Source organism: Hippoglossus stenolepis, chromosome 4 (genome assembly GCF_022539355.2).
Source record: "Hippoglossus stenolepis isolate QCI-W04-F060 chromosome 4, HSTE1.2, whole genome shotgun sequence".
NCBI lineage: Eukaryota > Metazoa > Chordata > Actinopteri > Pleuronectiformes > Pleuronectidae > Hippoglossus > Hippoglossus stenolepis.
This window is the reverse complement of record NC_061486.1, coordinates 26,763,901-26,780,270: the sequence shown is the minus strand read 5'-3', so window position 1 is coordinate 26,780,270 and position 16,370 is coordinate 26,763,901. Positions and strand designations below refer to the sequence as shown.

General features: G+C 40.7%; 1 protein-coding gene across 1 annotated transcript in view; it reads right to left on the bottom strand.

Annotated features, from left to right (window-relative positions):
- zgc:153039 (uncharacterized protein LOC767698 homolog) overlaps positions 1-16,370 on the bottom strand; it is a 67,905-nt gene that overhangs the window by 23,259 nt on the left and 28,276 nt on the right. The window contains exons 8-9 of the mRNA XM_035154211.2: positions 10,005-10,087; positions 1,122-1,246 (exon numbers count right to left, since the gene is read on the bottom strand). Of these exons, the coding sequence (XP_035010102.1) occupies positions 1,122-1,246; positions 10,005-10,087 (208 nt within the window). The remainder of the gene's footprint in view (positions 1-1,121; positions 1,247-10,004; positions 10,088-16,370) is intronic.

Genomic DNA, 16,370 nt, shown 5'->3' with positions numbered 1-16,370 from the left:
GCCTACTTCCCTAATGCGTCCTTGACGTGGAGCGCTGCAAATGTTTTGACACGCTTTCCGACTCATTCCCAACCGTTACTGCAGAAGAATATATATTACACCAAATGCAGCGCTGGAGGCAATCTGTCGTAACGATAAAGTGATGCATGCTGTTTATACATTTTCACTCCTCCGTAACAAATAAAAAACAGTAGCAGTTATCATGTTCGAAATGTATTTCACAGCCAGTGGAGGAATTCAATCAAGGAAGGGATGTCTTTGGAAAAACGATGCAGGTTATAGGGTTTGGAGATATGCTTTTAGAAATGAAAGATTTGGAAGACAACATACTTTCTCAGCTACATCAACATTTCACATTTAAAATATGGAATATCTCATAAAAGCAGCAGAGGGAATCAAATATCAAACTCTGACCGTCCAGCCACACACACACACACACACACACACACACACACACACACACACACACACACACACACACACACACACACACACACACACACACACACACACACACACACACACAGAGAGAGAGAGACTAACTCCATCCTCATGTTATGCTACCGTTGTGTAAGAATGGCTTCAGGGAGCTTTATAAATCAGCATCATTGCAAGTGTCCTAGGAATACAAACTACACATGCACACACGCACACGCACACACACACACACTGTAAATTTAAATCTTTAAGCATCTCCACACGATGTTATTCCAACATTCAGTTCAAGCTGTCCACACACACACACTCACACACTCACACACTCACAGTTTTACTGTCGGTCCCCCTCCAATATGGGGCTATAAGGAGTGGCCAGTTTTATGTCTTTTAATTAGTACACTGTCGCCATAGCAGCGTCCAGCTGGCAAACGACCACCTCCATACACACATACATAAACAATGGCAGATGTAGAAAAAAAGAGAAGGGGAGGAGTGTGTTTAGTGAGAAAGAGCTCCAGAATACAGTACAATACATGGCCCTGTGTCACCCACAGGCCTTTATCATGACAGGTGAAGTGTGTGTGTGTGTGTGTGTGTGTGTGTGTGTGTGTGTGTGTGTGTGTGTGTGTGTGTGTGTGTGTGTGTGTGTGTGTGTGTGTGTGTTAAGTAAGTGATGAGGATACCTGAAATTAGGTGCCGAGGCCCACTCCAGGGCGAGGCAGGCCAGGTCCACAGCCGCATACACCAGCAGGAAGAAAATGGTCACAATGCTGGCGATGGTGTTGAGCTTCCCCGAAAACAGCACCAGCTAGAGAGAGAAAGAAAGAGAGAGCCAAACAAAGGAAGAGAGAGAGAAAGGAAAAAGAGAACAGCAAAGAAAATCATTCCCAAGTTGGACAGAACGGAGCATTTTGATGCCGTTTTTATGACCTTTCCCAGCAAATTACTTTTCACAGCCAAAACCCTCTAAAAAATGAACTGAACAACGTGATTTGCATGTTCATCTTTGTTTTAGGTGTACAGAAGAACAAAACTCTTTTTCATAAGCGGTGGCTTCCTTTTTTTAAATCTACCCTTTCTTCCTCAATAACAAAATGCATAATGAATCTATTTATGCATATGAAAAAGCCAATTCACAGTGCATGTGCAGTGCTTTGGGTTCCAAGTTTTCACAGCACACTTCTGTAAATGTCATCTGTATGATAAGCTCTAAGCCAGTTGTGATGTCACAAATTATTCTCTACGCTATGACCAAGATGCCTAATACGAGTTTTTTATACAGTGTTTCTAAGGTGTGATGAAGAAAAGACATCCTTTACAACTTTGCATACTAGATAAAATACTGTATAAGAAGACAGATTATATAAAGCAAAAGACCAAAGCCCCTAGCAACTACTATATAACCCCAACCCATGGCAGCCCTATAAGATACCAAACCAAACCATGATCAGATGGTAGAAACCTGGGGTTGATATTTGTAAAAATAAATGTCCTCAAAATTATTTAAATAAAAACAATTATTTAATTGCTTTGAATGAGTTGTTATCAAGACCAGAGGTTCTATAATCATTTAAAGTCAAGGATCCCCAGATAGCAGAGCTTAAGTCCACTTTGGTCCCTGGAAATCTCGCGAAGATTTTTGCTGTGAGATATGCTTATCTGTCTGCACTGTAGCTGGGCGGTGACATCAAGGATAGAGTTCACCAACATCTAGGGAGAGATACACTTAAAATTACACTGTTGTACCTTTTCCCAGCGATGCTCGAAGGACCACAGGTGCCCCCTGGCTCCGTTTTGGGAGCGCTGATTGAGGCTAATTTCCAGTTGTAATTAAGATGCTATCTGGGCTGCTGTTCAGCTGCATACAGCCAGCTCAGCCAGCTACGTTAGCAACAGCACCCTTGCGAAGTCACTGCTTAGTCGAGTTACATTCAGAATTTGCGGAGCCACATACTGAGGGTCGTACATCTGATAATCCTGACAGCACATTAATGTTCCCCATTCACCCGTGCTCTCCGACTGAGGAGTACTAGGAGCCTTTTATTAGAGAAAGTGAAGGTTGACCCCATTATAAATGCTGCCCCATGCCATGTTCTCCGACTGCAGAATGTGCGAACATGGCTGTGAGTAACTCTCTGCGAGTTACTGCAGATGTGACAGGCAAGAATGAAAGCAGTAAGACTTTTCATCACCTCAGCTGCGGTGCATCTTGGGAAAAGAACAATAATAATAATGATGTTGTATTGGCAAATATAGTTGTTCACATGACAGATTTGATTTTATTTTAAAGCTACATTGTTGTTGTTTTTGTTAAGGCAATGTGTAACAGTATTATAATTGTATTAATTAACTTGTTCTCATCCTGTTTGGTTGCGAGCAGGTGGTGAACAGTTGGTCTATTTTTTCATTTTTTTTTGTTGAAAACAGCTGCCTGCTGTTCCGGGAAGAGAGGGTGATGAGAGCTTTGAGAGTAAACCTAAGGTGTAAAGTTGCGGACCAGACAACCAAAACAGACAACTGGGTTTATCACTATAGCTTTTTCCAGACATGCACTGAAGTCTGGAGATTTTCCTGAAGTTCGGAGGGGCTGTATTTAAGAATGAAAATGTCAGCTGCTCCTTACATTTTCTGGAAGATTGCTTGCTAGACCCCTTGTAAAATGTCCAGTTGAGCTCATGCGGGAATACAGCGGGAATATAATTTAAAGCACGTGGGCTTGTCAATGACCTTTCTAACACACCAATGGAAACAAAATTGGAAGAATACAAACATCTCAAGATGAAAAAGAGGAGCTATACATGTAAAAGACACAGATGAAGATGTCACCTTGGAAAGATGATGAGATTAGAAAACTTTTGGTGATTAGAGCTGACGCTGGTGTTGATAAGCTGGGAAGTAAAAATCACTGGTGTCCCCCCTCGCCTGAAACTTCGGGACATTGTCTCGTCTGACCCTGAGAATCCCCTGATGTGTTCTTGACAGGTGAATGGTAGACTTTGAATGTTCAAATGAAAATGTCCGGACCCAACTATTAGACATTTCCAGAGTTCATCTTGTCAGTGCAACCTTTTACATGACATAATTTGATCCACTGTTAAAATAAAGGCTGGTAGGTGCAACTGTAGTTTTGAAGAAATCTGAGGTTTAGTTTTTTTGACAATTATCTTAATGGGTAATCTACATTATAATACAAACAGATATTTGAAGTAACATCAATACTGTATTCAACTCAAGAAAATGCATCACGTTTATCCAAGCTGAAGAAAATCTGAGGAAAGCAAGTCTTTATCTTTAAGGGCTGGAACTCTTCTGAAGCAAATGTTTGAAGATGTTGGAGATGTATTGATTTGTTTGCATATGGTCCGTCATGTGACTTGGACTGTCTGCACTGATCACGTGACTGCTTGCCTATATATACTGATCATATGACCACAAGGTATAAACAGCCCAAGGAAGGCCATTTTGTGCTTGCACTGATGATGAACTTAATGGCTGAAATGCGTAGGCATGTTCTTACCATTGATATGATTCAAAAGTTGGTAAGAACGAAGGAGAAGAAGAAGTAGGTCCAGTAGATGGCGGTAATGCACCTTGACGTTGGTTGCCAGCCACCAATAAACCCAACAAAGAAGAAGAAAGAAGAAGATTTAACAGTCTTGAGTGTCTCAGATTCCTTCAACTTGTCTCAACTTTTTGGATCCCCAAACTGAAGAGCGCCAGAGACACATTACTCACACCCTGTAGCCCTACTAGCTGCTGTTTTTTTTTCTTGTAAATTCAATTCACATCCGAGCAAATATTATAACTAGGATTGTCTTCTTTTTCTGACTTAAAAAAATAAATGATAGAATCAGAAAAGTAAACAAACATGAATGCCACACAACAGCTGAAGTCCCTCATTTACAGCAACTAGCCTGTAATCCTGGAACATGCACACTATTTTTATCCACCAGCTGTACCCATCACGAAACCGAAGCTTCACTATTCATGCAGTGTGTAAATTGCATCCGTCCACAACAGTCCTTGTCTTGAATCGTGCGATGCTGTGAACACTTTTAAGTTACACCCTTCTATCTTGGTGTCAGAACAAAAAGTGCGTAAACATTAAATGGGCACTGGCCATCATTAGCTCTTCTGTTTTGAATGAAATGATTTTTGTGGTTATTTCATCGTCGTTATCTTTAAAGGTACTTTCTTTATCTGCATGCGAGCTGTCAGGACTGATTGGGCAGAACAAAGAGGTAACTACTCCACTGTACCAAGGAACAAACACAGAGTATAGTCTCTCTCTCCAATTATCATATGTTTCATGATTGGCTGCTGGGAAAATCTACTGTAGTTGGAGCATATTTTCTTGAGCTCAAGGGCACATCATTGGTTTTTATGGAGGGGAGAAAAAGCTGCATTTCTGAGATTCCTAAATTAGTGACCATGAAGCAGAAGTAAACTGAAGGGGAGAGAAGGTAATGATGGGGAATTGAGATTAATAATGTCACATTACTGACAGGCGTTCAAAGCGGGAGAGAAAATGACATGAGACAAACCAGGGGGAGCAATGAGGATGGAGAAGGGTGGAGTGGGAGAAAGACGAGTGGAAAAGATGAGATGGAAAGAAAAGAGAGAAAAAGATGAGTGGAAAAAGAGAATGTGCGCGAGAGAGCATATCTGACCTCTGGCAGTGAAAGTCAGTGGGTGTCTCTCCAGTGCTCCCCTGGGAGCCGGCTCCACCAGAGCATTAATTAGCCATTAACTCAGACACAGGCCAGCATGGACAACTGCTGTCATAGTGCACAAAGTGTGTGTGTGGGTATGTGTGTGAGTGAGATGTCCATGTAGGTGCGAATGTGTGTCTGAGTGTGTGTGCGTGTGTGTGTAGGGGTACAAATCTTTCCTGGGTTTTTGTGTGGTGATTTGAAAGACTTTTTACTGGAAAGCAGAGTGCATAAATTCCACTGAAATAAGTGGGCTCACACAGACACTTTTATCAAATAAAGAAAATTGAGCGGAAGCAGCTGAGTGACTCCTCGGGATATAAAGTCGATGGTTTTCCAGAAATGTCCTGAAGGTTACCAGTAAGAATCGGACAGCGCTTCCTGGAGTGTTTATTTAGGTTGAGTTAGCCCCACCATCTCTTATGGTTGGCATGCCGCAGCTCATAGCCCAAGAGTAGCTTGTTCTTTACGAAGCATTGTGGAAAAAGCAACCTGAGATTTCCTTTAATCATTTTTGTGACTTTGTGGTAAGTGGTACGTTTTTTTTTCTTCTGTACTCTTTGCAATAAGAGACCTAAAATAAATCCAAGAAATCAAACAATGCATAATCGTAGTCTCCTCCGTGGATTTTTACTCACACCATGTAAGACTCGATTTCTTGGTTCAGCGCTACATCAACAGTTTTTCTGCAAATCACTTGAGAGTTTCATGTTCTTCTTCCGTAATCATCAGACTGCAATCTTACGAGCACAGACTGTTTCCAATGGAGCATGAAGCAGTCAACACATCCAGCTCTGAAGCCATGGCACTCTGCTGGGACACTGATCATGAGTGTGAGACCAATAGGCAGCCTGGTACTGCATCAACAGTAATGCAGATGATGTCCTGGACTATGAGGAGAGATCTTGATTTTCCAGTTAATCTATATTCCAATTCTCACCTATGATCATTGTTAAAATTGACTGATCTGTCCTGGGAAGGGCCCAGAAAATCTTCCATGAAGAGCTGCAGAAATAGACTCACACTTCTTTTTTTGTCTTTTATTGTCGCTGGATTGCTGTGCAGGTCAGAGGGGTGTGATCTTCAGACTCGCAGTCATTGGGAGTTTATACTACACAACTGACTAGCAACAGTGGTCACAAATTAAACGATCTGTTACTAGGAAAAAATGGTCTCTAAAGTATGTCACAAAAACATGTGAGAAAAGTCGCGGTGAGTCCTGCTCTTCTGTGTAATCCTGCCTACAGAATGATACATCAAACTGGAGAAGGTGAAACGCTTCAGCGCCCGGCTTGGTTAGTAATTTGGATTGAAGCGTGCCCCAAATGGGCCGAACTTCACTTAATGTCATATAGTTAAGTGGGTCCTCATCCTCGTATGAATTTAAGGTTTGTGGAGATTGAGATTACTTGGCTTTGGGTGAAAACATGGTTCTGAAGAGAATTGTTTTAGTGCAGAAATCTATAATCACACCAATTTTGCGGAAAGCTTGCAGGGATTTGAAATAATTCACAAATATTTTGGCGTATTAGCATTTGTTCTGAAAATCACAAGATTGCCAATCCTTTGGGGACTCAATAAAGCTGATCTGTACCATTCCACGTCCATCTTTTCCATCATGTTAATTTGTGCCGGGCTGTAAAATTACTTTCACCTCACCCGCAGTATCCAGCTCTATCCACATCAAACTTCTCTTTATCTTTTTATGTTTTTCTCATCTCCTTATTCCTGGAGTCTGCCTATTTTCCCTGTACTTAAAAGTCCAATGAAAAAAAGCCTTTGCTTGTGCCTTCTCTCTTCCTCCTTCCTTTTCATCCTGCAGTGCAAGTGTTCAAGGCAAGATTACAATCGGACTTTGTCATCAGTGAATCATTCAAATGGCAGAGGGAAAGGGAGAGAGAAAGAGGACAAGAGAGTCAATAATCTCTGATGGCAACGGCGACGCAGCTAACGATTTCCATCTAATTGCTCCTCCTCCACTCTTGGAAAGTGGTGAGGGATGAGGAGAAGAGGATGAGCGAGGGACAAAGAGTGAGAGCAAATAATGACAAGCCATTCAGCCTTTAACACCCACCTCTGATAATGATGGGATAGTCAGGCCTGTTTGCTCCTAAGATCCTCCTCCTCCCCTTGTCTCTCTATCCTCACCAACCTCCCCTCTTGCTAATATTTTCGCCTCAGAAAATATTGACGTTGTCTTTTCCCCACTTAGTAGACACAATAGAAGAGACAAAAATACCACGACAAATAAAGTAGTACAAAAATAAGTATGTTTTAGTATAACTTTCCTCCTGGCCTATTTATGTCAGTTCGTGAATTCAAAAACATGGGAAATGATGTATCTTTTTCCCAAGTTCCACAATTAGGACATCTATCTACATTTATTTTATTTCTTTACATTCTTTACATATGGAAACATTTTCAACCGATGCCAGGTAGATTTATTGCATATTTGACCATAGCACACCTAACTGTAACAGCCCCCTATTATTAAGAATAATCTTATAACTAATAAAGTAACTAAAGTAACAAATAAAGCAAATTTGACAGTAATTTTGACGTAAATCTGAACTTTGACAAACAAGAAAAAAAGATTCTCGAAAATCAAACCATTTATGTCAGCTGCTGATCTGAAGAGGGTTAATCAAGCTGCCTTTTATCCCATCTTGATTATTGTGCCTCTTATATTCATCACTGACTAAATTGCCTTCAATTTGTCCCAAATGCAACAGCTTGACTTTTAGATGGAACTACTAGAAGAGAACACATTACTCAAAATTTAGCAACCATTCATCGACTTCCCATTGCTTCTGGACTACACTTAAAATTCTATGAATAACTTACTGTAGATGGATCCACTCAAAACTATTACTATTATGACTAACTAACTAAGCCCATATTTAAAACTTTTCTTTTACTGACCAGTATAATTGTTAAACCCTTGTGCTAGTTTTAAAAGCCCTTCTTCAAAGTATTTTGTAGCTATTTGTAGTTTAAAGGGGACATAGCATGCAAATTCCACTTTGTTAGTGCTTCTACATGTTAATGTGGGTATCTGGCATGTCTACCAACCCAAAAACTCTGGGAAAAAAAGTTCCTCTAAGTCAGAAACGTCATGTTTGAGTGACTCGATTGAGCTTCCTGGTTTTTGTGTCGTAACAATGCACTGGAAGTCTCCCTACATGGCCTTGGCCCACTCCCCACCTCATCCATCATGGGGGGAGAGGGGGGAGGGGGGAGCTGGCTCATTAGCATTTAAAGGAACAGGCACTCAAAACAGGTCACTCTGTGGAGGGCTGTTTTAGACAGGGTAAAAAGGGTGCTGTTTTAAATGATCCTTGTGGTATTTTGACCAAAGTATGTTACAGACATTTCATTAAGACCCCAAGGAACCATATCAACTTGTGGTAAAATGGGCATGCTATGTCCCCTTTAACATTTAATTGGTCAAGAAAATGTAAAAACCTCACAACAATCTATGTTAAAGAAAATAATAAAAAACTGAGGGGTGACAGGATCCTGCTTTGGGTGAAAACAAGGGAACAGCAGAATACTCTTTTGTAACTTCTCTATGGTAGCAAACAGAAATATGATATAATAGCTATGGACACTCATTGAACACTATTAAACCCAGGAGACTTGAGTGATTCTAGAGCACTTCATTGGAATGCGCGATAATGCATCCCAATAAAGTGTGTGTAATGGCTGATCCTCATGAATGATTGAGCTCACACATTATTTGTTGAACATAAATGGCAAAAAGATAACACTATGACAGCTTAGATGCAGACTGAGTGGTCGAGTGCAGCTTGGGACGCATATGTCTGAACACAAACCGAGTGTGTTAACCGAGAGTGACCTGAACCGACTCAAACCCAACGCAGTTAATGCACGTTGAAGCACTGACTTTGTGTTTCCCAGTGTTAAGTTGAGCATTGTGCACTTTAGTAGCCCCGATGCTCATGGGGATCTCTCGGTCGGAGATAGCCGCTGATCATCATTTGAACATCATTTCTACGTTTTTGCCTAACCCATCCAGTCTGTTGAAGAAAATTGGGTCTGGTATCCACCCTCTAAAGTAGTCACAGGAAACAAAGACATCAAACTACCCAGGCTGAGTTCATTTCTTCTCTGAAAGAATCAGTTCTGTTTGAAGGAGGAATTCTCTCGAGTCACAAAGGAGGCCTCTCTGATCTTGTTGCCTGAGGGAAGTTTCTATGACAAGACTTTACAATCCAAACAATGGGCTGATTTTTGTCCCACTACCTTGCCAACCTTGCATTTTTTATCCCGAAATAATAGCTGCTTGTTAGAAGCTTCCTTTTCTTTCCTACTTATCTTCACTGCTCCCATAGATCAGCAGGAATTTATCCCAGATTTATTGATTTCACAAAAATATTCAAAGCAAGTCTAAGGTTAGTGTTATCTTAAATCTTGACCTTTAAAGCTCTATGTTTTTGGAACGATTGATTGCACAACAAAAGAGTGAACACAATTAGGAACTAATTTAATTTGGTTAATTAATTCACTAGACAATAATAGTGAATGTTGCCTGAAATTCTGACAATTGAGACATTGAGTCCCAAAAGCTGAAATGTACTTTCTTAATGCTCCTTTCCTCCTCAGATAACATTTAATTAAAAAGTAATCATGATTTTCGTTTCCTTAAATTTATTCTTTCAAAACATCAGATCAAAGAACTTTTGTGCACTCTTTTGCAATACTTCTCAGTTTGCTTTGATGCCCTAACTGGTTAATTTGTTGGTATTTTGCAGGATCTGCCTGTTCTTTCATCTGTATTAAATGTCCTTATTGACTATATCCACCATTCTGTATTTGTTTATCACCACTAACCTGCACAAGAAACCAGGAGATTAGCACAGAGACCCAGGGGTTACCGCTGAGGGACGTCTTCTTGGCTGGAGACAGAACCTTACCTACAGGAAAGAAAATAGATGTTGATGGAAACAATTAATCCTTCACATCTGAGGGAAGCACTAGCTTGAAAATATCCTTGTGCAGCCTCTGTATAAAAATATCAGCACTGACCTTCAAAACCCACATCAGTGAAATTCTGGATACATATGAGAACAGAAAAGTTTAATCAAAGAAAGAATGCGATGAATGACCAACCTTCGGTTAACTGGAAAATTTCTTCCACAACGTTCTATAATAAATGTCAGCGAGCATTGCTTCTAGCAGTGGAAAATATGACACAATTTTCAACACAGTGTGGGCATTGAGTAAATGAAATATCCGGTGGACATTCCTAGTTGATCGTGCCTGTTGTCAATACTTCAAGAGTTCACACATGCACAGTTTAAAATCGGCTCCTCTTACCAACACCTCCTCCCCACTGATATTCCTGACCATTTCTGACAATGTACTGCCCCCATGAAATAATAATGTGTACACCTATCAAATAAAAAGCAGATCTCGGCATGCGTGTTTACTGTCAGTGGACATTTACTGATTGATTTAAGGGTTACTTCAAGCAGGAAAAATACAATTTACTAATGTTGTGCCCTGTGTGCTGCCTATATTCTAGGATTTCAAGGACTGGGGTCTTTTATAAACACTGAGCAGGTTTTTACTACAGGTTTGTCCAAGAATGTGCTCAACAGGTAAATCCTGGAATGGGGTCAACAATGCAGGTACTCTTTAAAAAAGGTCAAAATCTTCAAACACCTGCACGATCAAATTCTAGGCGAAGATGCATAAAGGTGCAGGAACATGTGATGTTTTGATTAAACAGGCTCATAGCATAACTCAGAAAAACAATCAGCTCAAAAACCTCTTTATCGGGTTCCAATGAGTAGACAATATCATAGTATTATCAACTGTGGTACACTATCTCTAATGAGACTTCCTGGGTCGTAGTTTATCATCTTACTACCTGAAACAATACGCCCCCACAAAAGCAGGCTTTTGCATTTTGTTAACAGTTACGGTTTAAACACCCACTAATACAGTACTTCAACTGCTCTGCCATATAAGAAGAAATAAATGAAAACATGAACTGAATAACACTTTAATTGCCGAGATTGCTTTTAGCTGCACAGGCAACTTAACCACCTCTTGAACGTCTCAAGGCTGCGGTAACTAAAAGTGAATTAAAACAGAGCAGATCTACAAAGTGAGAGAAGCCATTTTGGGTGACACTGGTTCCCAATTAGTTTTCCCATAAATAATGTCATGGTTGAAGCACTTCTACGATGATTAATAACTGCTTTAGAAAATATCACTTTGATAGAAAGTTAAATTTAGAAGCCTGTGTCAATAAAAACTTTGAGGGAGAACTGAACTAAGACTCCTAAGGTGCATTTTCAGCCAGCTAGAATGAGTTCAGAAAATTATTTAATCTGTGGCTTAAATATTTCTTATTTTAAATTCATTAGGCAACTACAGTGTCGTGTTTTGTTGATTCAAATTCAAAACAGTCCATCGTTGAATTTGATGATTGACAGTTCTGACTGTACTGCTCCCCGTCACCGCACTGCCAGCTGAGGCTCATGGGTTTTACTGGTATCTAGAGTCATAGCCATCGTGTCCTTCCAAAATGACAGAGAAAGAATGATGTCTCAGAGTTCATTTTGAAAAAAGGTTGCCCGAATAAATTATCAGTAAAACTTTTGAATTGCTAAATTGTAGAGAAAAGGGAAAAACCCCTGTGGACATCATGTAATGTGTGAATTTTGCTGCTGTTTCTCTTTTAAATCCCATTGTTTCTGTTGAATATTTATAAAAAGGCTTTTTTCATATGGAGGCTGAAGCAGACCAGTTTCTGACAACAGACCTCTGGGCAACAATGATGCTGTAGTTTACAGAGCCACCGACTGGATTCAGACTATGGATGGCAGATTCTAAGATAACTGACATTTAAACAGAATGCATGTAATTAACTAAATGTCTTGTCTGAAAAGAGAGAGCGAGAGAGAAAAACAGTGAATGTGTGGGCGAGACAGCAAGCACGACAAACTAAGATGACCCTTCACTTTTTTTACAGTTCATTTGCATGCAGCCTCTTTTTTAATATGTGCCATTCGATCTCATGATGAAGATGACGTTTATGTTGGATCTTGCAGTGGCTCTGCTCTGTTTAACAGCCATCTTTGTAACTGTTGTTACAAAAATGAAAGACAGATCTAAACACGAGACAAAAATATATGAAAAAGTTAAAAAAAATACAAGAAGAGAAACTCAATATAGGGACACTGGAGGTGGGGGAGTGGGATGTGGAGGCGGAATCAACGCTTATGACTCTAAAGTCCAATCAATGCAACTGAGAGGAGAGGACTGAGTGATGGAGAGGACAGAGAAGGCATGACAGAGGTGAACACAAGTTTCAGAGACGAGAGAGAAATGGAAGATATGTGGGATGACAAAAAAAAACTCATGTGTTTGTTTGTGTGTGTGTGTGTATGTGTATGTGTGTGTGTGTGTGTGTGTTCTTGTCATTCATGCATGCTACTTACTGCTTGACCTTGCCTCTGTCCTATGCAAACTGAGTGATGGATGCATTAATTTTCCAACGTGCGCACGCATCCACACACACACACACACACACACAGTGGTCATACGAACAGCTTCTACAAGAGCATTACACATTTATGGTTGCGGAGTCACTGACTCTTAATTAAACAGATTAATCTGATTGGGGTTAACCCTTTGGCTGTTGGTGAACAGACGGCTGAACTAGAGTCATCTGCTGCTGCTCCGTCTGATCACTCCACAGAGGAACTCCCACTAATACAGCCATTCATCTCCCCTGACACACACACGCACATGGCTGTAGACACAGACAGAAACAGGCCAAATCAATTTGCAATGGACTTAGCGGAGGAGCAGAGGATGGGATAAGGAAGTTGCTCACAGTCATTAATAATGACAAAGGAGCATGCAGCGCGGACTCACAAAGTGAGGTGGATATCACTACTGTCTGACTGTGGCTAACATTACAACTCAGTATCTTTGTGTTTAAACTTTCAGGACAAAGTGACAGTGATCATTTACTTAAGTTGTTCTGTACCGGTATCCTCAGGGCCTCAGTGTGTCTTTGTAGTCTCGACACTTCACTTCACACAAGAAAGGGCAAACACACTTCAGGACAGTCTCGCTGCAAAGCCACTCATGGCGGTGCACAAACATAAAGTTAAAACTCTGCCTTATATAATGTGTAACAATTCTACAATGTAATAATAACTAGACTTATTTTATACATTTTGTGGACTTAAACAATATTTAAATCCAGAGAAAAACACAATTTTATTCAAGGTAACAGGGTTTCATTTTGGTCACTTTTTTATTATGTGATAGACGCTTTACCTGACATACTGCTCGCCAGTTAGCAAGTCGGCCAATATGTCTTTCCACTGTTTTGTATAGGTCACCCGCAATGGATCATAATTAGGGCCCGAGCACCTCCGGTGGGAGGCCCTATTGTATTTCGAAGGATTTGTATTTCCCTTTTGGGGCTTTTTCAGGGCCTAGACATGCTCAAATTGTAACCAAAGTCTGCAGGGAATTCAAAACCCCAAAAAGTAATTGTATTCTGGAGTAATTTGAAATGGGCGTGGAAAAATGGCTCAACAGCGCCATCTAAGGAAAAGCCCCTCAGTTAGCTTTCACCGATCTTCACAAAAATCGTAGCCCAGGTGTATCATGACCAGACAAACAAAAAAGGTCAGAGGTGCAATGGGAAAAAAGCAACAGGAAGCCCGCCATTTTGACTTTAGTGGCCATATTGGCCATTTTCCACATTTTTACTTTGATGTACTTTCATCAGATCAACTTCATATGGAGATGCGTGTCATCACAACAAGATGGAGATGAAAACTACCTCAAAGATTGATTTTTCGTCATACGGTGTGACCGTGGCGTGGCGTCAAAGTTTGATTACACGCCATCAAAACACGAGGTTCTGTATCTCGGACATACATGGTCCAATCGAGTCCAAACTAGACATGTAAGACGGCCTGATGACATCTACACAGAAATCATGACTTAAAATCACAACGCCACCTGCTGGCTAAAGGAAGTGACATGTTTTATACTTTGATGAACTGCTCCTGGCTGCTTTACAATATACAGCTCAAATGAGCTGAGACAAGTCATTGGACCATGGTCAGAATTGTGACATTCCTCAAACCGTGTAAACATAGCGGTGCGGCGAAGGATCATCCTTCGCCAAAGGAGACGATGTTGTCATAACTCCAGTGTGCATAGTCCTATCACTACCAAACTTCTGTCACATGATTAGAGTCCAAGCCTGAACAGCGCTATGTGTCAATATTTCCTCAGTGTCATAGCGCCACCTACTGATTCGCCATGAAACAGGAAGTACTTTGTGAATCCACTCTGCATTATCCTACCGGCTCCGAACTACTGACCTATAATCACAATCCTGACCTGCACAGCTCCATATATTAATATTAGTGCAGGGTCATAGCGCCACCTACTGATCAGTGTGATAATTAAGTTGTTGTAACATTGTCCAATTGACACAAAATTGCTCATGCTACATCAGAGCCCCTTCTTGAACAGATATATTAGTCTGTATGTAATAATAGTGATGGCACCACCTGCTGGCAACAGGAATTAAGCTTTGTTTTACAACTATCATTCGATTTACATAAAATTTTCACAGTGTGATCTGCAATTGATAGCGTGGACCGTAATGAGCAATTAGCAGGCAAGGATCGACATCACGTGATGGACGCAGGAAGTGAAGCGTTCGTCCTTGCCGCAGTGCGCAAAACGCATGCAACGCGGAGACGTGCGATTGGTCATTGATCGCTCTCTCCACCAACCGCAACATGCTTCAAATTGCCTGTGCTCGGGCCCGTTAGTGCTACAACGTAGCCCTAGTTATTTATTGACATGTGCTGAAGTGTAATTTCTTCTTTTTCTTCTCTTCTTCTCATATTTTTTGTGGAAATATGGTCCATAGCCAAATATCTTAGTGTTGCAGAGGTGCAGTCAAAGGCCTCGTTCAACAGCCCGGCAGCAGTGCTGAGATATTTCCTTCAACAGATTTTGGGTGAACTTTGCCCATTTGAACGCATAACAGAAGGCCAGAGTCAGGTGTTATAGATGACAGTTGTTGATCAATAAGTGAACACCCTCCTGATCTAGTCCCCTCAGTCTGACGCTTCAGCTGCTGGAAGACATTTCCATCACATCTAGCAAGCTCCTGACTCTTGAATTAGCTGATACAGCATAGACAATAAGGATGAAGGTAAAGGCGTCGAGTTGTTTGCCCTGAAGTTGCTTTTGGTTGCTTTATTTTAAAGTGTACACTTAAAATAACTATTCTTGACTTTACCCTTCAAATTATGAAAAAAAAACATAAAAAAGACAGTCTGGTATAGTTTAATTAATGAAATGTGTCTATCTGCCTCTGTCCAAAAAATACCTCCAACGCTGACTTTAAAGAGGACATATTCTGCTCATATTCAAGATTATAATTTTAATTTGCACTATTACTTAACGTTTTACATGCTCTAATGTTCAGACAAATCGTACTTTCCTCATGCTTTCCATTTCTCTTTTCAGCCTCTGTCTGAAACATTTGGTTTTAGCTCTCTCTTTAAAGCACACAGGCTGCGAGCAGTGGTCTGTATAAAACCCTGCCAGGATGCTTTGTTATTAGAGGAGCAGTTCAGTTCAGTAACATCGCTGCTATACGATGGTTCAATCAAGTGCATCGTGTATCTTCTAAGAGGGGGGATGCAACATGAAATTATGTGAAAATACGAGGAAAAAAAAAACAGGTGACCAAAATACATTGAAATGGTATTAAACTAAGATATTACAATCATTATCATAATTTTTTAATCCGTATTAATGGAGAAATTGCTACATTTGTGGGTCTCTCTCCCAGCTTGCCGGTGATTCGCAAAGGCATTCTGGGAATACCCCTTGGTTTAGATGAGGGTCTGAAAAATCTTTGTTTCAAGGGCTATACAGCCCTAACACTTGGCCCCACCCCTTCATCCTAAAAAGGTATTGGGACAGCCTACCCCTAGACGGGAGCGCGCAAAATGAAGGGCAATGGCTAAGGGCTCGTTCCAAGGGGTGAAATGGGATTGGGCCCAAGTCTGCTCAGTTTGACCAGCTGGCCCAATCTTTTGTGTTTGGTCAATCACTACCAATGCGTATAGGAAATGTTAGCTGCAAGGCATGCATCATGCAAATGTGGGGCATCGTCACATGACATCA